Source organism: Heptranchias perlo, chromosome 9 (genome assembly GCF_035084215.1).
Source record: "Heptranchias perlo isolate sHepPer1 chromosome 9, sHepPer1.hap1, whole genome shotgun sequence".
Classification (NCBI taxonomy): domain Eukaryota; kingdom Metazoa; phylum Chordata; class Chondrichthyes; order Hexanchiformes; family Hexanchidae; genus Heptranchias; species Heptranchias perlo.
The window spans coordinates 38,843,157-38,867,916 of NC_090333.1; the positions used below are offsets into that span (position 1 = coordinate 38,843,157).

Genomic DNA, 24,760 nt, shown 5'->3' on the forward strand with positions numbered 1-24,760 from the left:
TTTGTTGCCATACATCGTTTACTTAAGATCTGGCATGGAGCTTTGTCATAAATTTTGGCATTAGTGAATAGGATTTAGAATGGAGGGATATTAAATATTGCACGACCCCTGAAAATGGTCCACGCCTCCTGCTTCTCCATCTCCTACCTCCTTATCCAGGTCACGACATTGTAGTAGCAGCTTCTCCATGGCAGTGAGAAGATATGACGTTGCTGGACCTCCAGTAGTCCTCCTGTACCCTCTTGGTCCGTACCTTATTTTACAGAGGCTTAGACGTATATTTGTCACTTGCCATTGATGGCTTGTCTTCACCGGTGACCCGTGTGACTGAGTGCTATCTGCATGTATGGGGCTGACAGAAACATACAGCCTTTGGAAGGGGCTTATGACGTGCAATCTTATAATGATTGGCAAGTGAGGCACTGGGAAATGACGACTGTTTCAGATGTCCACCCAGGAGAAGCTACAGAGATAGGAAAAGAATGTATGGATAGGAGGTAACAGTGAATCACTATTTTTGTTGGTACAGTGACACTCCTGGTGATGCCATTGATTTTTTTTTCCATTTAAAAAAAAAATTCATTCATGGGATGTGGGCGTCGCTGGCGAGGCCAGCATTTATTGCCCATCCCTAATTGCCCTTGAGAAGGTGGTGGTGAGCCGCCTCCTTGAACTGCTGCAGTCCGTGTGGTGAAGGTATCCCCACAGTGCTGTTGAGTAGGGAGTTCCAGGATTTTGACCCAGCGACGATGAAGGAATGGTGATATATTTCCAAGTCAGGATGGTGTGCGACTTGGAGGGGAACGTGCTGGCGGTGGTGTTCCCATGTGCCTGCTGCCCTTATCCTTCTAGGTGGTAGAGGTCGCGGGTTTGGGAGGTGCTGTCGAAGGAGCCTTGGCGAGTTGCTGCAGTGCATTCTGTGGATGGTACACACTGCAGCCACAGTGCGCGGGTGGTGGAGGGAATGAATGTTTAGGGTGGTGGATGGGGTGCCATTCAAGCGAGCTGCTTTGTCCTGGATGGTGTCGAGTTTCTTGAGTGTTGTTGGAGCTGCACTCATCCAGGCAAGTGGAGAGTATTCCATCACACTCCTGACTTGTACCTTGTAGATGGTGGAAAGGCTTTGGGGAGTCAGGAGGTGAGTCACTCGCCACAGAATACCCAGCCTCTGACCTGCTCTTGTTGCCACAGTATTTATATGGCTGGTCCAGTTAAGTTTTTGGGGATTCGGCGATGGTAATGCCGTTGAATGTCAAGGGAGGTGGTTAGACTCTCTCTTGTTGGAGATGGTCATTGCCTGGCACTTATCTGGCGTGAATGTTACTTGCCACTTATCAACCCAAGCCTGGATGTTGTTCAGGTCTTGCTGCATGCGGGCAAGGACTGCTTCATTATCTGAGGGGTTGCAAATGGAACTGAACACTGCAATTATCAGCAAACATCCCCACTTCTGACCTTTATGATGGAGGGATAGTCATTGATGAAGCAACAGAAGATGGTTGGGCCTAGGCCATGCCCTGAGGAATTCCTGCAGCAATGTCCTGGGGCTGAGATGATTGACCTCCAACAACCACCATCATCTTTCTTTGTGCTAGGTATGATTCCAGCCATTGGAGAGTTTTCCCCTGATTCCCATTGACTTCAATTTTACTCGGGCTCCTTGATGCCATACTCAAAAATGCTGCCTTGATGTCAAGGGCAGTCACTTTCACCTAATCTCTGGAATTCAGCTCTTTTGTCCATATTTGGACCAAGTCTGTAATGAGGTCTGGAGCTGAGTGGTCTTGGTGAAACCCAAAGTGAGCATTGGTGAGCAGGTTATTGGTAAATAAGCGCTGCTTGATTGCACTGTGGTTGACACCTTACATCACTTTGCTGATTATTGAGAGTAGACTGATGGGGTGGTAATGGGCCGGATTGGATTTGTCTTATTTTTTGTGGACAGGACATACCTGGGCAATTTTCCACTTTGTCAGGTAGATGGCATTGTTGTAGCTGCATTGGAATAACTTGGCTAGGGGTGCGGCTAGTTCTGGAGCACAAGTCTTCAGCGGTACACCCATGATGTTGTCAGTGCACTCAGCCATTTCTTGATGGTATGTGGAGTGAATTGAATTGGCTGAAGACTGGCTTCTGTGATGGTGGGGATCTCAGTTGGAGGCCTCGATGGATCATCCACTCGGCACTTCTGGCTGAAGGTGGTTGCAAATGTTTCAGCCTTGTCTTGCTCTCACGTGCTGGGCTCTGCCATCGTTGAGGATGGGGATATTCATGGAGTCTCCCTCTCCCGTTAGTTATTTAATTGTCTACCACCATTGACGACTGGATGTGGCAGGACTGCAGAGCTTTGATCTGATCCGTTGGTTGTGGGATCGCTTCGCTCTGTCTGTAGCATGTTGCTTCCACTGTTTAACATGCATGTAGTCCTGTGTTGTAGCTTCACCAGGTTGGCATCTCAGTTCTAGATACGCCAGGTGCTGCTCCTGGCATTCTTTTCTATACTCCTCATTGAACCAAGGTTGATCCCCTGGCTTGTTGGAAATGGTGGAGTGAGGGATATGCCGGGCCATGAGGTTACAGATTGCGGTGGAATCCAATTCTGCTGCTGCTGATGGCCCACAGCGCCTCATGGATGCCCAGTTTTGAGCTACTAGATCTGTTCTGAATCTATCCCATTTAGCACGGTGATAGTCCACACAACACGATGGATGGTGTCCTCAGTGTGAAGATGAGATTTCATCTCCACAAGGACTGTGCAGTGGTCACTCCTACCAATACTGTCATGGACAGATGCATCTGAGACAGGTAGATTGGTGAGGACAAGGTCAAGTAGGTTTTTCCCTCTTGTTGGTTCACTCACCACCTGCTGCAGGCCCAGTCTGGCAGCTATGTCCTTCAGGGCAATGTCAGCTCAGTCAGTAGTGGTGCTCTCGAGCCACTCTTGGTGATGGACATTGAAGTCCCTCACCCAGAGTACATTCTGTGGCCTTGCTACCCTCAGTGCTTCCTCCAAGTAGTGCTCAACATGGAGGAGGACTGATTCATCAGCTGAGGGAGGGCGATAGGTGGTAATCAGCAGGAGGTTTCCTTGCCCATGTTTGACCTGATGGCATGAGATTTCATGGGGTCCGGAGTCAATGTTGAGGATTCCCAGGGCGACTCCCTCCTGACCGCCACCTCTGGTGGGTCTGTCCTGCCGGTGGGACAGGACACTCCCAGGGATGGTGATGGAGGAGTCTGGGGCTTTGGCTGAGAGATATGATTCTGTGAGTATGGCTATGTCAGGCTGTTGCTTGACTAGTCTGTGGGACAGCTCTCCCAATTTTGGCACAAGTCCCCAGATGTTAGTGTGAAGGACCTTACAGGGTCGACTGGGCTGGGTTTTCCTTTGCCTTTGCCTTGTCCGGTGCCAGGTGATCTGTTTAGTTTTATTTTTCTTATGACTTTTTGCAGCGGGATTGTACAGCTGAGTGGCATGCCAGGGCAGAGGGCAGTTATGAATCAACCACATTGCTGTGGGTCTGGAGTCACATATAGGCCAGACTGCGTAAGGACGGCAGATTTCCTTTCCTAAAGGACATTAGTGAACCAGATGGGTTTTTACGACAATCCGGTAGTTTCATGGTCACCATTACTGATATTAGCTTTTTATTCCAATTTTTTATTTCATTAACTGAGTTTAAATTCCCCAGCTGCCTTGGTGGGATTTGAACTCATGTCACAACGGATTATTAGTCCAGGCCTCTGGATTACTAGTCCAGTAACACAACCACTATGCTACCGTACCCAATATTTTCTGAATATTATTATTGGTGTTCACTATGTCTACCACCTCTTGCCAAGTTCTCAGTTCAATTGTTTCCTGGACCCCCTGACAATGCAGATGGAAAAGGATCTTGTTCCTTGGCTCAGTCGTGATTTCCATAGTCTCCTCGTCAAATTGTAGGGTCTTCTGCTCCCCTTGCTACTGCTGGCCGTTTTCTTCAGCTGAACAGCCAGTTAATGCAGGCACAGTTTAAATGTCCATTTTGCTTTTGAGGAAAAGAGCCCAGTACAGATTAGTCCATGGTTGGAGTGGGTGGTGTGTTTTGGGGAGTAGTAGTTAAGATTCTTGCCTGCTGAATTGGGCTGCCATCTGGTTTAAATTTGTGGTTGCACCTGAAGATGGTCAGAGGCATTGGTCAGGAAATCAGTCTGGAGCATCTGGTGGATTTGAGGAAAATACTGTACAGCTGATCCACCCACAGGATAGTGACTGCTTTAAATCTTCTTGTACCAGACCACTTTCAGACATGTTTCATCATCTGTCAAAGCATGGTTGTCTTTAAATGCTTCTGACCTATTTCTGGACTGATCTGTAAATTTCTAAGTAGGTATTCCAAATTCAATGGTTAAATGTACTTATATGTGGACAGAAAAAATAGTAGGAACAGATTTAAACAAGGTTCTAGCTTTTATCCAGCAAAATTGCATTTGGGCCTTTCTACAGAGACCATCTTGTGGTGTCCTCCGATCTGTTTATAATTTGCACTGCAGCAATTCTTCTAGAGTAGTTGCACAGGAATTGCTAATTGTAAAATATACAGAATTAGCAAAGGAATGCTGATGTGTTTAAGTATATTACAGTATTGTAAAAGTACACTGCAGCGGTCAAACCTAACTAAGCTATGAAAACAACTACAAAAAGTACAATGGAACATTCCTAGCATAATAAAATTGGCTTCTCGGCAGGAATTTAAAAAAAAAAGTGGGCATAGTACAGGTTGCCAGAAATCAAAGTGGGTGCTGGCTGTATCTGGGATTTACAAATTTTCAGTTGAGTGGATGCTGTATCCACTTTGAATAACCTAGAAACACTTTTTTAAAAAAAGGTTCTTGTACCTTGTTTATTTACCTGATTTTGAGCACATGTTCTGGCACTAACACTGATGCAAAGCAAAAATCTGGTCACATGGTATAAATCCATTTCTGTTTGGGAGCTGATTAGCCATGATACTTAAATATGGGTAGTGTAGTGATTATGTTACTGAACTAGTAATTCGGAGAACGTGAGTTAAAATCTCGCCATGACAGTTGGAAAACTTGAATTTGGTTTAAAAAAAAATCTGGAAATAAAAAGCTAGTATCAGTAAAAGTGACCATGAAACTGTCAGATTGTTGTAAAAACCCAACTGGCTCACTAATGTCCTGTCGGGAAGGAAGCCTGCCGCGCTTACTCGGCCTAGCCTATACGTGACTCCAGTCCCATGCCAATATGGTTGACTCTTAACTGCCCTCTGAAGTGGCCTAGCAAGTCATTCAATTGTATCCGGGCCACTTGGGATGGACAATGAATGTCAGCTTTACAGCAATACCCACATCCTGAGAACGAATAATATTTAAAAAAAATGTTTTTTAAAGAGCAGTTTGATCTATGGGATAGATACATGCAGTGCACAAGTTGAAGTGCTGGTTGTTTATATCTGTGCTCCTTGGTATCATGTAACCAACCTCTGAGCCAGTGCTACTGCCATCCTGTGGGCACTGTGTACAAATACACAAACTACAACTTGTCCATAAAGAGCTTTTAAAAAAACAAATATCAAATTGACAAAGTAAATGGATCAATCGAACAGGGGCCACTGTTTAATGTCTCATCCGAAAGACAGTAAATTCGACAGTGCAGCATGTGCCTTGAACCCACAACCTTCTGACTCAGAGCCGAGAGTGCTACCAATGAGCTAAGGCAGACACCAGGTAAAAATGAAAAAAAATAGTTTATGCAAAATCTTTTGTAGATGTTATCATAATTCCTTTGTGTAGTTGACACCTTGTTGTTAGTGTATGCTAGGATACTCATAAATAATTGCTGTCCCCTGAGAGATTTAGTTTATAGCGTTGCACACCTAAGTTTTGCATTTGAGCAGCATTTACAGGTTGGCTTGCTTTCCATGCTGTGAAATTAAGGAGAAGCTTCAAATTGCCAATTTAAAAAATCTCTTAACCTTCCCCTCAAAAATGATCTTTAGGCTGGAGGAACTTTCATTTTCATTATATTAGCGTATCTGGGAACCATATTTTAAGTTTCTTACATTTCTATAAATGTGGTGCAACAAACCTTGTTACAAGCCTAGGATTGTCAGATGATTTTGCAGTGGTGTGATGTTATATCCTTGGTACTTATTAATATATTGAGCTGGAGAATGTTATTCAGGCATGCAGGTGTTTGAAAATGTCAGATCAAGTTGCAGAAACCACACCTTTCCGAATTTGAAAGAGAAACCTAATTGCTGGCCTTTTGTTTGGTGCTACCATCTCTGTGCAATTTCTGATGCTTTCCTTTTTTTAAAAAAAATCTATTTTGGTGTTCAGCCTATGCTACCAGCATTAACTACCTAGAGGCAGTCTTTTGGCCTTTTCAGGCCTGACTTTTCTCTTTCAGATGCTGATGGACCTGCTGTATATATCTAGCATTTTCTGTTTTATTTTTGAAATTTTGAGCATTCATTTTTTCTTGTTATATTTAAGTATTTTAATTTGTTCCTAGCAATTAGATGAAAACTAATGGGTGTAGATGTAGTTCACCTTCATTGTATCTGTGACTTTTGGCTAGTTAGATGTTAAAACTTCTGACTTGTCAGAATAAATTGATTTTATTTTTAAGATTATGAAGTAAAACATCATGTGTAATATGTTGAGACTTTACTAAAAATGATTACACAATTGTGTTCTCTTTCACAGATCAGCAGTTTTATGATGAGACCAAACCTTTCACCTGTTTCGATGGGTCAAAAACAATTCCTCTTGACAGAGTTAATGATGATTATTGTGATTGCAAGGATGCTTCCGATGAACCAGGTTAGTGATTGATCAGTCAAAATTATTTATGCTGCACTTTTGTATTCTGTTTTTTTAAAAATTCATACAGAAACTAAAGAAACTATTTGAGAAAAACTAATTTGGCAGTATGATCTTATTTATACACATAGCTTTAGACAGCATTGATATCAGTTTGCAAGTAAATAGTTGGTCTGTCTTAATGGAAAGTCACTTCTCTTTGAGACTGTTCTAAGCACTTCCTCCTCCAATTTTGTATATATTTTTTGTTTCATTTTAGTACGTTCCATGGACCATGTGTCATTCTTTTGATTTTTCCAATGATCCTTTGCAGCTGCCTGGTAGAAGGTGTGCAATAGCAGTATAAAAGCTTCTTCTTTAGTAGTGCTCTTTCCACTCTTTACCTTTCTCTAATGGCTAGGTTGAGGTTGGGAAGTGCAGGTGTAAATGTGTGCCACCCCCTTCCCCCCACATTGGTGGACCCACATACACTGCCTTCCAGTGTGTTGTGCCATCAGGATGTTGGTTTTCTTTTCTGGATTGTGGTGGGTTGCATGATTTTAGGTTTTATATATCAGTAAAAGTGTAAGACTTATGAAAGTAATTGCTTAAATTTTTTCATTAGGAACATCAGCCTGTCCAAATGGGCATTTCCACTGTGGAAATACTGGATTCAAAGCTTCGTATATTTCATCATCACGTGTAAATGATGGTATTTGTGGTGAGGAATTTCTCTTTTGTGAAGACTTTCAAACTAGTTACAATCTGTTGTTAGAAGAAAATTATGATTATTTTACAAAATCATGATTCATAAACTGATGACAGACAAACTGGCGACACTAAGTTCAGTATTCATAACTAAAGAGTTTATCTTATTTTAAAGTCCCTTTTTGACAGAAGCCCAAGTCTCAAAACTTATATTAATTGACTAGGTTGTCAGACCAAAACATGTTTCTGCAAGATACAGGAATACAAGTACAGGTAACAGAAACCAGTATTAACCCTGTGTGTTCTATAACAAATAACAAAGAAACTAATTGATGAACACAGGCAAAAATGCTTAACTGCTTAGAAATTGCAGAGGACCTCCACAAAAGGGTATTCATTCTGCCCCACTTTGATATATTTGAGATTAGGAATACAGAAGCCATTGCATCAGTTGTGGGGAGGTAATGATATCTTTTTAGGAAGATTGGATTTATAATCAATTTTGGGAAATACCTCTTGGAATTATCACAGACTCATCTGGTGATTTTACTCTTTTTAACAGAGGACAAAGAGATACTGTCTTACAGTTTGTAAACATGCATCCAGTTCATCTATCTCATTTATCTCTGCATTTTAGTTTCATGCTTTGAAGTAGATATTACCTATGTTCTGTCCATTGATGTTTGCCTGCCATTGGGCTGCTGCATTTTTCATGAACCATATTCAGATTTTAAATACTGGCTGGGTAGTGCAAGGAAACAAGATGACTTATTGAGAAAAATGTCTCTGATATAGCAACAGGCTCGCTGAGAGGTTTGAGAGTCATAAGCTATGGCCTTTGATCTTGTAGGGAGCAGGGAGGCTCAGATTACAGCATTGCAAGTAGTCTGTCTGGCTCAGTTTTATTCTAAGAAGGAGGTAACATAAAAATCTTGGATGATTTCCTCACAGTAAGCCAGAAACTCAACAGTGAGGTAATAGCTTTATTGCCTTGGGTAGATGTGGTTGTGTGGATTGCTAATATTTCTACCTTTTTTTTGTGAGCTTTGTGTGAAGGATGGCTGTACTGGAGAATGATAGTTGTTTGTCTCTTGGGTATCATATGCTACCATCAAGCGCACAATCAAGCTGCGGTCATTGTAGCCAACCGATGGTCTCGGGACCCTTTAGCTGCAGAAAGGGATAAGGGAAGAAGTCGGGGTGAGTGTGAATGGTATGAGCCTGCAGAAATGCTTATTGTTTTCTCCTGTCCCATGTGCAGCTTGTGCATTATTTGCCCATTTTAACAAATGTTTCACAGCTGTGGGAAATGTGTTATGCCGCATCAACTGGATGTATTTCTTACCACTACAAATGAGAACTGGATAAGTTGAGAGGCCATAGGGATTCTTCTCTTGATGGGAGCAGGCCATGTACTTATGGGGTGCTGGTCTGGGGGATGGTGAGGTTTATTAATAGACCCTGTAGCTTCCTGGATCTTTTTCCAGAAGGGGCGGAGATAGGGATGTGTAGTAGAATGGTACTTGGGTGCTGGTAGAAATGCAGCCATTCTGAGATTTGGGTAGAATTTGTGGTTATTGCTGAATTATCTTATGTCATGGAGGAACCAGTCCTATTATGAGGGAAACTTGTTGACAAGATGCAGGAAGGATGTGCTGTGACTTATTGTGTGGCTTGCCTAATTTACATAGAAATATATAATTACAACATGGAGCAATTTGGCCCCACCATTTACCCTTCATATAAGCACATAGTTCTAATTACAGTTATCTACACTGTTCCCATATCACTTCAACCCAATTTCCTTCATCTACCTATCCAATCTAACCTTGAATGTTGACATAGTTTCTGCCTCAACCAATAACCCTGGAAATGAATTCCACAGCCTCACAACTCTCTTTGTAACGAAGTGTCTCCTGCCCTCTGTTCTAAATCTTTTACATTTACTTTTGCATCTATGGTCCCTCGTTCTAAACATCTCAACTACTGAAAGCAGTCTGCTTCTATCTACGCTATCCGATCCTTTCATAATTTTAAATACTTCTATCAAATCGCCCCATAATCTGTTGCTTATAGGACTTAGTTATTGCTTTGGAAGTTTCTCTGTCTGAAAACAGGAAGCAACTTGACCAGTAGGAGTTGCTGGCTTGGTAGTGGTCTTAAAGTTGGCAGTTTTAGTCCATTCATAGTTACAAAACTAATTCTCTTAACACCTGGTAGAAGGCTGAAGTTTGAATTGTAGTTCAGTTTGAACTCTTCCATAGAGGGAGTGTATCTCTTTTGGGAGGGGGCTTAAGGAAGAGAGCAAAACGGCCTCAGCATCTTGGTTTTCTACATATTATAGTGGGTACGTCTTAAAATTTGCTTTCCACATGTTGGATATTTTTCCCTCTGCAGATTGTTGTGATGCAACAGATGAATACAATAGTGGAACTGGTTGTGAAAACACATGCAGGTGAGTTCAACATTTGTTTTTATAAATGTAGTTATTTGAAAAACATGGCATTTGGTGGGTTTCTGCTGTAATGATTAAGTCTTGCATCATTGGATCAGGAATAATATTGAAGTTTCTTTGAGGAACAAATTTTTATGTATACATCAAGGCGAAGGATGTCAGTGTTGGGGAGTCTGAAATCCCTTGTACTTTTTGCACTGATTGTCAGCATCGAGCAGGTATGAGGTGGTCAGATGCAGAGTGAAGGGAACTCAACTCTGCATCAGCAATACATCTTACTCCTAAATTCATAGTAGTCTTATACAAGTGACAAAATCAGTTGGATCTATGGCAGATATTTTGTGTAACAGTCAGTTTTGATACATCAAGTTGGTTCAGAAACTCAGCACTTTAGTCTTTTATGCTTTTAGGGTTTGTGATGGAGGTGGGGAACTCAAGTATATGATAGCTTTCAAATCTACGCGCAGAGTTTTATTACAAGATGTGACGTGCAGAAGACTGGTGTTTACATTCTTAAATTGTAAACAATTTTACAACACCAACTTATAGTCCAACAGATTTATTTTACATTCCACAAGCTTTCGGAGGCTTCCTCCTTCCTCAGGTGAATGGTGTGGAAATGAAATTTTTGAATCCTTCGCATTTGAAAATCACAGAACAATGCCTGGTGATTACTGCCCGTTGCCAAGGCAATCACAGTGAGCAGACAGAAAGGTGTCACCTAAAAGGCCACCGAATATACAAACCCCCAAAGAAAAGAGAGAGAGAGAGAGAGAGAGAGAAGGAAGACAGTCAATGACCTGTTATATTAAAAACAGATTACATTTGTTCGCTGGTGGGGTTACGTGTAGTGTGACATGAACCCAAGATCCCGGTTGAGGCCGTCCTCATGGGTGCGGAACTTGGCTATCAATTTCTGCTCGACGATTTTGCGTTGTCGTGTGTCTCGAAGGCCGCCTTGGAGTATGCTTACCCGAAGGTCGGTGGCTGAATGTCCATGACTGCTGAAGTGTTCCCCGACAGGGAGAGAACCCTCCTGTTTGGCGATTGTTGCGCGGTGTCCGTTCATCCGTTGTCGCAGCGTCTGCATGGTCTCGCCAATGTACCATGCTCTGGGGCATCCTTTCCTGCAACGTATGAGGTAGACAACGTTGGCCGAGTCACAGGAGTATGAACTGTGCACCTGGTGGGTGGTGTCCTCTCGTGTGATGGTGGTATCTGTGTCGATGATCTGGCATGCCTTGCAGAGGTTACCGTGGCAGGGTTGTGTGGTGTCGTGGACGCTGTTCTCCTGAAAGCTGGGTAATTTGCTGCGAACGATGGTTTGTTTGAGGTTGGGTGGCTGTTTAAAGGCGAGTAGTGGAGGTGTGGGGATGGCCATAGCGAGGTGTTTGTCATCATTGATGACATGTTGAAGGCTGCGGAGACTCATCGGTCGACAGTTCCGACGGGCCACAGCAAAAAATCGCGTAGACCTCCTCAGAAGACTAACACGGGACGCAACCAACAGAGCACCCTTCGTCGTCCAGTACTTCCCCGGAGCGGAGAAACTACGCCATGTTCTCCGCAGCCTTCAACATGTCACCAATGATGACGAACACCTTGCTATGGCCATCCCCACACCTCCACTACTCGCCTTTAAACAGCCACCCAACCTCAAACAAACCATCGTTCGCAGCAAATTACCCAGCTTTCAGGAGAACAGCGTCCACGACACCACACAACCCTGCCACGGTAACCTCTGCAAGACATGCCAGATCATCGACACAGATACCACCTTCACACGAGAGGACATCACCCACCAGGTGCACGGTTCATACTCCTGTGACTCGGCCAACGTTGTCTACCTCATACGTTGCAGGAAAGGATGCCCCAGAGCATGGTACATTGGCGAGACCATGCAGACGCTGCGACAACGGATGAACGGACACCGCGCAACAATCGCCAAACAGGAGGGTTCTCTCCCTGTCGGGGAACACTTCAGCAGTCATGGACATTCAGCCACCGACCTTCGGGTAAGCATACTCCAAGGCGGCCTTCGAGACACACGACAACGCAAAATCGTCGAGCAGAAATTGATAGCCAAGTTCCGCACCCATGAGGACGGCCTCAACCGGGATCTTGGGTTCATGTCACACTACACGTAACCCCACCAGCGAACAAATGTAATCTGTTTTTAATATAACGGGTCATTGACTGTCTTCCTTCTCTCTCTCTCTCTCTCTCTCTCTCTCTTTTTTTGGGGGGTTTGTATATTCGGTGGCCTTTTAGGTGACACCTTTCTGTCTGCTCACTGTGATTGCCTTGGCAACGGGCAGTAATCACCAGGCATTGTTCTGTGATTTTCAAATGCGAAGGATTCAAAAATTTCATTTCCACACCATTCACCTGAGGAAGGAGGAATCCTCCAAAAGCTTGTGGAATTTAAAATAAATTTGTTGGACTATTACTTGGTGTTGTAAAATTGTTTACAATTGTCAACCCCAGTCCATCACCGGCATGTCCACATCATACATTCTTAAAAGCAGATGGGCTGTTGCCTAACTGGAAAATTTGATTCATTCATTCAGTTGAAAAGAGCATTAACTAAACTTATTACTGAGCACTATTAGTTCTAGAAATGAGGGGATGGAATATGTTTTGCACATCGAAGTACAAATATTCATATATACCAAATAAGGCTTCATATTTAAGATCTGTTGGAGCATTACACAAGGACGGGCCAGGGTTTGATTATGTTGGAGTAAAATTCCAAAAAGTAGAAGGGAAAGAAAACCAACGGAAAGTATAAGTGAAGAGAAGCTAGATGAGTAAAGATGAACGCATTTATAATAATCATGTTTGTTGTTACAAATCATGTAAATTTTTTCATTTTTTTTTCTCAGAGAACTTGGAAAAAAGGAGAGAGGGATACTATTAAAAATGACAGAGGTAGCGAAAGAGGGACTTAAAGTGAAACAGCAACTCATTGAAAAGGCTAGCAAAATTAAAGAAGAGAAAAAGGTCTGATTCAATGCACTGTGCCAAACCATTTTGTTTCCCCTTTTTCTTGGTGTCTCATTGCATCTGGTAGAAGAATAGACAATGACACTGTTTTCTGTTTATACTCACATTTATAGTGACTAAGATGTGGTTTAAACTGAGTTGTGCAGAACTTTATTTGTATAATTCATTTGTGGCGACTGGGGCAATTTTCCTGCTGGACGGTATTTAGATAAATATATATGTTGTATTTGCAGTCCCATCAACATTGGAATAAGTTGGGAGTGATGTTCTGAATTAAGTGACACAGATTATAATCCTATTTAAACTTAAAGAACTGTATTTGTTTTTAACAGTGATACAGCAACATTTTAAACCAAAATGAGTGATTGTTGATACTAATGAACAACAGATAGGTCTGGGATGTGATCTGTTGATAATGCACTTTTTTTTGCAATAGAAAAAGCTGGATGAACTGCGAGAGTTAAAAAGCTTAATAGAAAACAAAATGAAAGTTCTGAAGACTGCAAAGGAGAAAGCAGAACTGCCTGAAAATGAGGCAAAAGAAAAACATCAGCAAGCTTGGAAAGGTAATGTTTATTGCTCTCTCTCTCTTCAGTTTCTTTGCAGCCATATGTCCTCCTTGTCCAGGAGCATAGGCTATAAATGTCTGTTCATAGATCTGTCAGCATGAGGCAGGCTTGCCCTGAGTGGGGATATCCTCGCCAGCAACTCCGCTGACAGTTGGGTTATTCTGGTTTATCAGTTATTCTCAAAATGTCCATTAGCTAGGTTGGTGCTAGTTTTTGCCTTCGTTCTCACTGTTTAATTGGGTAAAATGGCAAGATCTCATACACATTTTTCACCAGTAGAGTTTTCAATTTAGTGCAGACACAACTATTTTAACAGCTTTAAATTTAGTTAATCAAATCTGTAGAATGATATGCACCTAAAAGGCTATATTCAGTGTTAAACAATTTCAAATATTACTTTAACAATGGAAGTGGTAAGGTTTAATATCGTGCCAAGCAAAGGAAATTTAAATAGTTTGCTGTCTTCTAACCTTTACATCCTTTGATGACATTATTTTAGATGGATTAAAGCACTGGCCATCACTTGGAATAACTAGCCATAAAATTATGATCCCTACAAGAGAATTATAAAATAGTTACACAATTTCGAGCCTTCAGATCTCGTTATATATTAGAGCAAAGCTTGAACAATTCGTGCGTCATTTGAGTCCTGATATTAATGCCTTCAGCTGCTGCTTCTAGGTGTCTATAAACTTTCTAATGACGTATATGCAAATTTGCATTTAAGAGATGCCATTTTTTGTTGATGAACTGGAATCAAAGTGACCCAACTACATTGTAAAGTGATATCATTGTGACGGTTGCAACCATTTGAAGTGGCACCATATATTTGATTGCACCATATGACTGCTAGGTATTACATTTTTTATTTTTAAACAAGCTACTTATCACCTTATCTGGATTGCTAAGTGCTTCGTTGCGGTGACATGCCTACAACTTAGAGTACGAGGAGTTAATGACAACATCTTTGTTTCTAGAGAGCTTGATGTCTAATAGGGACAGCCAGACAGTTCCCAAATAGTTCTGGCAAAATAAGATGCATTCATCTTTAATGAAGTGCTGGTACTTTATATATAAACATTTGTTTGGTGCCAGGTGAACAGTCCAGTTATCCACCTTAAGAATAATACTGTTGGGAGAATTAGGTAAAGGTTCAGTCGGAATTTAAAAAAATTTCCAGTTAGGTTTTGATGGAAGAGTGATCAGCCATTTGTGTCTATTTTATTGCTGGGGAAAAGTAGTTGTCATGGGGTACTGATTTGGGAATTGTGATTAGCTGGCTTAGACGTGATTTATAATGCCCTACAGTAACTGTGTTAAAATAAAGATGGAAGCTAACTGTCCCTTTTGTGTGAGATTAACCGTTGTATTTTTGGCAATAAGAGATATAAATGTGAAGATTAAAGTACTGTTTGCTTTGCAAATCTACAGTGCATAGATAGTGTATTTAAATTGTCTTTCTTATCATCAAAGAACAGGCAACCTAATTTAAATGTGAAGAATTAACTCCAGTTGGTTACTGGTTTTCTCACTTCACTCTTCAATGCATCACTGCTTGAGTAATTTTGCAGGGTGAAGTTAAAAGGAACAACAAATAACTTGTAAAGCTGGCAAAATGTGTGCTATAGGTGTATTACACCGAAAACAGAGTTTATTGCAGTCCTTTTATATTTTGTTACAGAACTGACGAGAGCTAAACAAGAGGGGGCCAGAGCTGTAGTAGCTTTTAATGAGCTGGACAAAAATGGGGATGGCTTGTAAGTAAAAAAAAAAAAAATAATTCGGGACTCAAGCACTGATCCTTAAAAATCCAGACAGAGGATTTCTTCTCTGAACAAAATCTTCTTTATAAACAGGTTTACAATTTCCCTGCAGTTAGCACACAGAGGACATATTAAAGATAAGCAGGCATTTTAGTAAGGTTGGAAAAAATATAATTTAAATGATGCGCCTAAACTAAGTATCCACATTAGTTTTTTTTTAACACATTTCAGTTCGTACGTTACTTTCATTATTTGCTATCAATTCACTTTTTTGTGGCAGTGTTTCAGTTGTTGAGATTCAAGCCCATTCTGAGCTGGATGGAGATGAGGATGATATCTTTTCAGAAATGGAAGCGCAGGTAAGTCTGTGCACAGTCAATCTGACTGGTACCTGTAAGAAAACAAACATTAGTAAAATGAAATTGAGGGGATATCGATCACAGATAGTTGTGGGCATATGAAACTAATTCTATGAGTAAGCAAAATGATGCAACGGCATTGTTTGGTCTGTTAGACTCTTAAGATAAGCTTGAGATGGCAATGGACATATAATTCTGTTAATTTATAATAGATGTGAACTAGAATGCATATTAATATTAATTGATTATAATTGTACTGTGATCTGTGTGCTCTCATGAACTTATTATAAAAATACATAGGTTCACCCAATAACGTGTTGCTATGGTTTGAATATAGGACTAAATGCTGGTCTTGAGGTTTTTGTTAATTTTTTCTTATAATGTAAGCACTGGTCTCAAAAGCATGGTGAGAAAAGTAGAATTCTGATCAGGACTTTTCTTTTAGTGATACTTAATGAAACAATTTAAAGGAAACAATTGTAATTAGCTTTACCAGGTGCAGTTTCTTATGTAAACAATTTAGAAGTCTTATGCTGCATGCACAGAATTAATGGCTCAGAATTTGCTGTAGCAGGGCAACGAATGGCGCCCACCGTTAGTTAGACTTGCCGATGCCCATTTAATCTCCATGATATTTTGCGCCCCAAGTTACTGGAAGTGGGAGATGGAAACGTTGCGGCGCCCTCTACAGGGTATCTGGGATCTGAGTGAACAGGGCAAGTAACTGTGTATCTCCTTAACTAATCAGATTGAAGGATTGTGAAATTAACAATACAAGGACTGAGAAGGAAGTGTAAGTTACATGGTGAATTCAATGTCAAATCAGGTACAGAAAGAGAAATAAAGATTGGATTAAGAGAAAATGAAAAAAAGAGACACAAGTTTAAAAAAAATAATTTTAATTTTTAATTCTGAAGGAATAAGGCTCCACACTTGTAATAGTTAATTTTCAGTGCCAAAGAGGATGACTGGCAGCAACTAACACTTATCACGTTGTTATAAGAGTACATAAACTTGTAAATGTTACACCCCTGTCCAAAAAATGGAAGAGGGATCATCCTGGCAATTACAGGCCAGTCAGCCTAATGTCGGTGGTCGGGAAACTTTGAGGTAATAATTCAGGACAAAATTAATTGGCACTTGGAAAAGTATGGGCAAATAAATGAGTCAACACGGATTTGTTAAAGGAAAATCGTGTTTGACTTAAATTGAGAGGGTTGATGTGGGTAGTGCGGTTGATGTTGTGTATAGGAAGTTCGAAAGGCATTTGATAAAGTTCCACATGTTAGGCTTGTCAGCAAAATTAAAGCTCATGGGATGAAAGGGACAATGGCAGCGTGGACACAAATTTGGCTTAGGGACAGAAAGCAGAGTTGAATGTTTTTTTCAGACTGGAGGGAAGTATGTAGTGGTGGTCTCCAGGGTCAGTATTAGGACCAGTGCTTTTTTTGAGAAACAGAATTCAGGAGGGGATATAGACAGACTGGTGAAATGAGCAGACACATGGTAGATGAAATTTAACAGAGAAGTGTGAAGTGATACATTTTGGTAGGATGTGAGAGGAGAGGCAATATAAACTAAGTGGTACAATTTTAAAGGGGGTGCAGGAAGAGAGAGACATTTGGGTGTACATACTCAAACCTTTGAAGGCGGCAGGACAAGTTGAGAAGGTTGTTTAAAAAATCATATGGGTTCCTTGGCTTTATTAATAGAGGCATAGAGTACAAAAACAAGGAAATTATGCTAAACCTTCATAAAACACTGGTTAGGTCTCAGCTGGAGTATTGTGTTCAATTCTGGGCACCACATTTTAGGAAGGATGTCAAGGCCTTGGAGAGGATGCAGAAGAGATTTACTAGAATGGTACCACGGATGAGGGACTTCATTTATGTGGAGAAGCTGGGGTTGTTCTCCTTAGAGCAGATGATAGAGGTGTTCAAAATCATGAAAGGCTTTGATAGAGTAAATAAGGAGAAACTGTTTCAAATGGCAGAAGGATGGGTAACAAAGGACACAGATTTAAGCTGATTGGCAAAAGAACCAGAGGTGACATGAGGAAACTTTTTTTAAATGAGTTATGATGATCTGGAATGCATTGCCTGAAATGGTGGTGGAGCAGATTCAATAGTAACTTTCAAAAAGGAAATGGATAAATGCTTGAAACGAAAATATTTACAGGGCTATAGGGAACGAGCAGGGTAGTGGGGCTAATTGGATAGCTCTACCAAAGAGCTGGCACAGGCACGATGAGCCGAATGGCCGCCTTCTGTGCTGCATCATACTATGATACTTGAAATGACTTGACTTAACTTTCTGTGGACGAATTTAGTTTGTATCTGCCACACAAATACAGGAACTTCACGCCATTCAATGCATTTCAGTGGGTGAGGCAGACAGTGATATTTTTAACCACGCATCTGCCTTCGCTGAAGTTGCTGTACGATTTGCGCATAAATAATGGTGAGCGCCATTAGCCTCACCGTTATTTTGACAGCAAATTCTGGGCCAATGTGCTGTGAATAATGAATGAAGATTCTCTTAGATGTTAGGGATCACTTTGGATTTCTTAGATAACATTGAGAAATAAAGCAAAACTAGATGTACTGCCTATAGATGGCAGCAGCTGCATTGGTGAGGATGTTTAAGCCCTTGTGTAAACCATAACTGATTTGTTACGGCTTTACAGAGCTTTATGGTTCAAAGACTTTCAACCAGCAATATTGCAAAAAATCACAACTCTTTTTAAAAAATAGAAATGTCTAAACAATTAAGTTCTGAGAGGAGAGATAACAGCTTAATTTAAAAAATATACTTTGTGCAGGTGATTTTAGGAGGATCCAGTAAGATCGACCTTGAGTATTTCCAGGATCTTGTCTGGAGAAATATCAAAAATGAGTATAAAACAGAGGTATGTAACAGAATTTTTTTTTGCAAGACTTTTTTTGTTTGACAAATCAATATTACTAAAAGTTTTGTGTCCGTGAATGCAATAATAGAAATAAAGGAAGATAGTGGCAGTATTGATTAAGGAGAATATTGCAGTACTGGAGAAAGTGAATGTCCTGGAGGGGTCAAGAACAGAATCTATTTGATTAGAATTAAGGAACAATAGAGGAGCTGTTAAGCTACTGGGTGTATGCGATAGGCCACCAAATGGTGGGAAAGAGATAGAGAAGAAAATTTGCAGGCAAATAAAAGAGGTGCCATTATACTACTGGGTGTATTCTATAGGCCACCAACCAGTGGGAAGGATCTAGAGGAGCAAATTTGCAGGGAAATTAGAGAGGTGCAAAAGTTGTAGAGTAGTGATACTAGGGACATCAACTATCCCAATATAGACCAAGATAACAAGAATAATATAAGGGGCAAAGAGGAGGAGGAATTTTTGAAATGTGTTCAGGATAACTTTCTTAACCAGTATGTTTCCGGCCCAACGAGGAAGGAGACATTGCTGGACTTGGTTCTAGGGAATGAGGCGGGCCAAGTGGAGCAAGTATCATTGGGGGAGCATTTAGGGAGCAGCGATCATAGTATAAGGTTTAGAATAGCTATGGAAAAGGACACGGACCACTAAAGTCCCAATTTCAATGGGATGAGAACAGATCTGGCCTGGGTAAATTGGAATCAAAACTGTAATTGAACAGTGGGCGACCTTTAAAGAGGAGATTGTTCGGGTACTGTCTAGGCACATTCCCACGAGGCAGAAAAGTAGGGCAACTAAAGCCAGAGCTCCCTGGATGACAAAAGAAATAGTGAGCAAGATAAAATGGAAAAAAGGGGCGTATGACAGATGTCAGGTTGATAACACAAATAAGAACCAGGCAGAATATGGGAAGTTCAGAGGAGAAGTGAAAAAGGAAATAAAAGGGGCAAAGAGAGAGTATGAGAATAGACTGGCGGCCAACATAAAAGGGAATCCAAAAGTCTTCTCCAGGCATGTAAACGGGTAGTAAGAGGAGGGGTGGGGCTGATTAGGGACCATAAGGGAGATCTACTCATGGAGGCAGAGGGGATGGCCGTGGTACTAACTGAGTACTTTACACCTGTCTTTACCAAGAAAGAAGATGCTGCCAGAGTCTCAGTAAAGGAAAATATAGTTGAGATACTGGATGGGCTAAAAATTGATAAAGAAGAGGTATTAGAAAGGCTAGCTGTACTTAAAGTAGATAAGTCACTCAGTCTGGATGGTGTGCATCCTAGGTTGCTAAGGGAAATAAGGGTGGAAATTGCGGAGGTACTGGCCATAATCTTCCAAACATCCGTAGATATGGCGATGGTACCAGAGGACTGGAGAATTGCAAATGTTACCCCCTTGTTCAAAAAAGGGTGTAAGGATAAACCTAGCAACAATAGGCCAGTCAGTTTAACCTTGGTGGTGGGGAAACTTTTAGAAACGATAATCCGGGACAGAATTAACAGTCGCTTGGACGAGTCACTTGGATTGATTAGGGAAAGCCAGCACGGATTTGTTAAAAGGCAAATCGTGTTTAACTAACCTGATAGAGTTTTTTGATGAGGTAACAGAGAGGGTAGATGAGGGCAATGCAGTTGATGTAGTGTATATGGACTTTCAAAAGACGTTTGATAAAGTGCCGCATGGTAGGCTTATCATCAAGATTGTGGCCCATGGAATAAAGGGGGCAGTAACAACATGGATACAGAATTGGCTAAGTGACAGGAAACAGAGAGTAGTGGTGAACGGTTGTTTTTCGGACTGGAGGGAGGTGTACAGTGGTATTCCCCAGGGGTCAGCGCTGGGAACACTGCTTATCTTGGTATACGTTAATGATTTGGACTTGGGTGTACAGGGCACAATTTCAAAGTTTGCAGATGACACAAAACTCGGAAGGGTAGTAAACAGTGAGGAGGATAGTGATAGACTTCAAGAGGATATAGACAGGGTGGTGGCATGGGCGGACACGTGGCAGAAAAATGCGATGTGATACATTTTGGTAGGAAGAACGAGGAGAGGCAATATAAACTAGAGGGCACAATTCTAAAAAGGGTACAGGAACAGAGAGATCAGAGGTATATGTGCACAAATCATTGAAGGTGGCAGGGCAGGTTGAGAAAAAAGCATATGGGATCCTGGGCTTTATAAATAGAGGCATGGAGTAGAAAAGTATGGAAGTCATGATGAACCTTAATAAACACTGTTCAGCCACAAGTGGAGTGTTATGTCCAGTTCTGGGCACCGCACTTAGGAAAGATGTGAAGGCCTTAGAGAGGGTGCAGAAGAGATTTACTGGAATGATTCCAGGGATGAGGGAATTTAGTTATGTGGATAGACTGGAGAAGCTGGGGTTGTTCTCCTTGGAACAGAGACGGTTGCGAGGAGATTTGGTAGAGGTATTCAAAATCATGAATGAACCAGACAGAATAGATAGAGAGAAACTGTTCCTATTGGCGTAAGGGTCAAGAACCAGAAGACAAAGATTTAAGGTGATTGGCAAAAGAACCAAAGGTGACATGAAGAAAAACTTTTTTACACAGCGAGTGGTTAGGATCTGGAATGCACTGCCCGAGGGGGTGGTGGAGGCAGATTCAATCATGGCCTTCAAAAGGGAACTGGTTAAGTACTTGAAAGGAAAAATTTGCAGGGCTAAGGGGATAGGGCGGGGGAGTGGGACTAGCTGGATTGCTCTTGCATGGAGCTGTTGCGGACTCGGTGGGCTAAATGGCCTCCTTCCGTGCTGTAATTTTTCTATGATTCTATGAGTGCCTTTCACAACCTCAGTATGTCTCAAAGTGCTTTACAGCCAATGAAGTACTTTTGAAGCTGTTGTAATGTAGGGAAATGTGGCAGCCAATTTAAAAACAGCAAGGCCCCACAAACAGCAATGAGGTTATGACCAGATAATCTGTTTGTGATTTTGGTTGAGGAATAATTATTGGCCAGGACAACAGGAGATCTCCCCTCCTCTTCTTCGAATAGTGTCATGAGATCGTTCATGTTCACCTAAGAGGGCAGATGAAAGGCTGCGCCTCCAACAGTGCAGCACTCCCTCAGTACTACACTGAAGTGTCAACTTAGATTATGTACTCGAGTCTCTGCAGTAGGATGTGAACTCATGCTTTCTGACTCCGAGCAGAAGGAACTACCACTGAGCGAAGCTGACACCTCATAGCCAAGGCTAACTCCTCATAATAATGTAATGTACTATAATACTGCAAAGCTGTATTAATGCAGATTGTAGATCCAGAGACCATTATGCCTAATCAGATGCTAAACAGCACTATCCCTTCAAATCAATCTGATCCCACAACTGTGTAACCAATCCAATTCCAGAACCATGTAACCAGGGACCAATCAGATTCCAGAACCATCTCTGTAGTGGCATCTGATTTGTTTTTGCGATTGAACCAATCGAATTAAAAACATTTTTTTGTGGCATAGATTCCATACCCAACTCACTATATATCCTTAAAATTAAAATTTATGTATCATAGTAAAACATACAAGATCTGTAATTCAGAAAACCAATGGGGAGAGGTGTGAAGGACAGGGAGAAAGACCCTGTAGGGGATCTGGTTTTGAGGAGGGGTGCAGAGATATATAGGCGGGCACACATCATATTGGAGTAGTGGGTACAGAATTACAAGAGACCTTTTCAATGGTGCAGGAAGAAAATGAGAGAACCTGATGTACATTGTTATATGGGGTGGAGAGAGAGGTGTGGTCAAGGTGAGAGGTCCCTATTAGAAGAGAACAACAAGAGGAGAAACTCTTTGCAGGGACAAGGAGGGCTGGGAGGAGGAGAAATAAATAAAAAGAGAGATGAAGAAGGATGGTCGCTCTTGAGCTTTAACAAGCCCAAGTTGTAAAACAGTGTGTACTCCAATTCCCTGTGAGCAATGTGGGGCAGATCTGCAATTGCATAATTTTTTTTAAAAAAGCAAATTGTAGCAATGCATTGCTCAATTGAGTGACTAAATTCCTCAATCATTACCAGTTTCCTGATTGGTACTACGACGACTAAATTCCCGTCCACGTCAGCTCAGCAGCAATGATGGGTCTGAGTGAATTCACTCCATTGTTGTCGGTTCTGAACTAGCCTGGCCGCTTCATAAGAACATAAGAAATAGGAGTAGGCCGTACGGCCCGTTGAGCCTGCTCCTCCATTCAATAAGGTCATGGCTGATCTTCAACCTCAACTCCACTTTCCTGCCCGATCCCCATATCCCTTGATTCCCCTAGAGTCCAGAAATTTATCTATATCAGCCTTGAATATATTCAATGACTCAGCATCCACAGCCCTCTGGGGTAGAGAATTCCAAAGATTCACAACCCTCTGAGTGAAGAAATTCCTCCTCATCTCAGTCCTAAATGGCTGACCCCTTATCCTGCGACTATGTCCTCTAGTTCTAGACTCTCCAGCCAGGGGAAACAAACTCTCAGCCTCAACCTGTCAAGCCCCCTCAGAATCTTATGTTTCAATGTGATCACCTCTCATTGTTCTAAGCTTCAGAGCGTATAGGCCCATTCTACTCAACCTCTCCTCATAGGACAACCCTCTCATTGCAGGAATTAAGCTCGTGAACCTTCGTTTCACCAAGTATATCCTTCCTTAGACAAGGAGACCAAAACTGTACACAGGCGAGGTCTCACCAAAGCCCTGTACAATTGTAGTAAGACTTCCTTACTCTTGTACTCCAACCCACTTGCAATAAAGGCCAATATGCTATTTGCCTTCCTAATTGCTTGCTGTACCTGCAAGCTAACTTTTTGTGTTTCTTGTACCAGGACACCCAAGTCTCTCTGGACACCAACATTTGATTGTTTCTCACCATTTAAAAAATATTCTGTTTTTCTTTTCTTCCTACCAAAGTTATACTCCCTCTGCCACCTTCTTGCCCACTCACTTATCCTGTCTGTATCCCTTTGCAGACTCTTTGTATCCTCCTAAGAGCTTACTTTCCCACCTAGATTTGTATCGTCAGCAAACTTGATACATTACACTCGGTCCCTTCGTCCAAGTCATTAATATAGATTGTAAATAGCCGAGGCCCAAGCACCAATCCTTGAGATACCCCACTAGTTACAGCCTGCCAACCTGAAAATGACCCATTTATCCCTGTCTGTTTTCTGTCCGTTAACCAATCCTCTATCCATGCTAATATGTTGCCCATAATCCCATGAGCCCTTATCTTGAGTAACAACCTTTTATGTGGCACCTCATCGAATACCTTTGGAAAATTCAAATGTACTGGTTCCCCTTTATCTACCCTGCTAGTTACATCCTCAAAAAACTCTAATAAATTTGTCAAACACTATTTCCCTTTCGTAAAACCATGCTGACTCTGCCTAATCATATTACGATGTTCTAAGAGCCCTGTTACCACTTCCGTAATAATGGACTCCAGCATTTTCCCGATGACTGATGTCAGGCTAACTGGCCAGTATTCCCTGTTTTCTCTCCTTTTTTGAATAGCGGGGTTACATTTACTACCTTCCAATCTGCTGGGACCGTTCTAGAATCTAGGGAATTTTGGAAGATTCTAACCAATGCATCCATTATCTCTGCAGCCACCTCTTTTCGAACCCTCAGATGTAGGCCATCAGGTCCAGGGGATGTATCGGTTTTTAGTTCCACTAGTTTCTTAAGTACTTTTTCTCTACTGATATTAATTACTTTAAGTTCCTCACTCTCATTAGCCTCTTGGTTCCCCACTATTTCTGGTATACCTTTTGTGTCTTCTACTGTGAAGACAGATACAAAATATTTGTTTAACTAATCTGCCATTTCCTGATTCCCCATTATAATTTCTCCTGTCTCCGCCTCTAAGGGACAACGTTTACTTTTGCTACTCTTTTCCTTTTTACATATTTATAGAAGCTCTTACAATCCATTTTTATATTTCTTGCTAGTTTACTTTCATACTCCGATTTTCTCCCATTTTATCAATTTTTTGGTCGTCCTTTGCTGGTTTCTAAAACTCTCCCAATCCTCAGGCTTACTACTCTTGGCAACATTATAGGCCTCTTCTTTTAATCTAATAATCTCCTTAACTTCTTTAGTTAGCCACGGGTGGATCACTTTTCCCGAAGAGTTTTTATTTCTCAATGGAATCTATATTTGTTGA

At 41.4% G+C, this 24,760-nt stretch overlaps 1 protein-coding gene across 8 annotated transcripts in view; it reads left to right on the top strand.

The window, feature by feature from the left end:
• LOC137325306 (glucosidase 2 subunit beta-like) overlaps positions 1-24,760 on the top strand; it is a 205,672-nt gene that overhangs the window by 10,154 nt on the left and 170,758 nt on the right. For 7 of the 8 annotated variants that reach the window (XR_010963861.1, XM_067990240.1, XM_067990239.1 and 4 more), the window contains exons 2-9: positions 6,721-6,837; positions 7,442-7,537; positions 9,922-9,979; positions 12,865-12,982; positions 13,422-13,551; positions 15,236-15,311; positions 15,598-15,676; positions 18,498-18,584. Coding sequence is in view for 7 of the 8 variants with exons in the window: in XM_067990240.1 (XP_067846341.1) it covers positions 6,721-6,837; positions 7,442-7,537; positions 9,922-9,979; positions 12,865-12,982; positions 13,422-13,551; positions 15,236-15,311; positions 15,598-15,676; positions 18,498-18,584 (761 nt within the window). In the remaining variant the exon portion in view is untranslated. Of the gene's footprint in view, positions 1-6,720; positions 6,838-7,441; positions 7,538-8,275; positions 8,725-9,921; positions 9,980-12,864; positions 12,983-13,421; positions 13,552-15,235; positions 15,312-15,597; positions 15,677-18,497; positions 18,585-24,760 lie in introns of those variants that run through there. The other variant, XM_067990244.1, reaches the window with a different exon arrangement.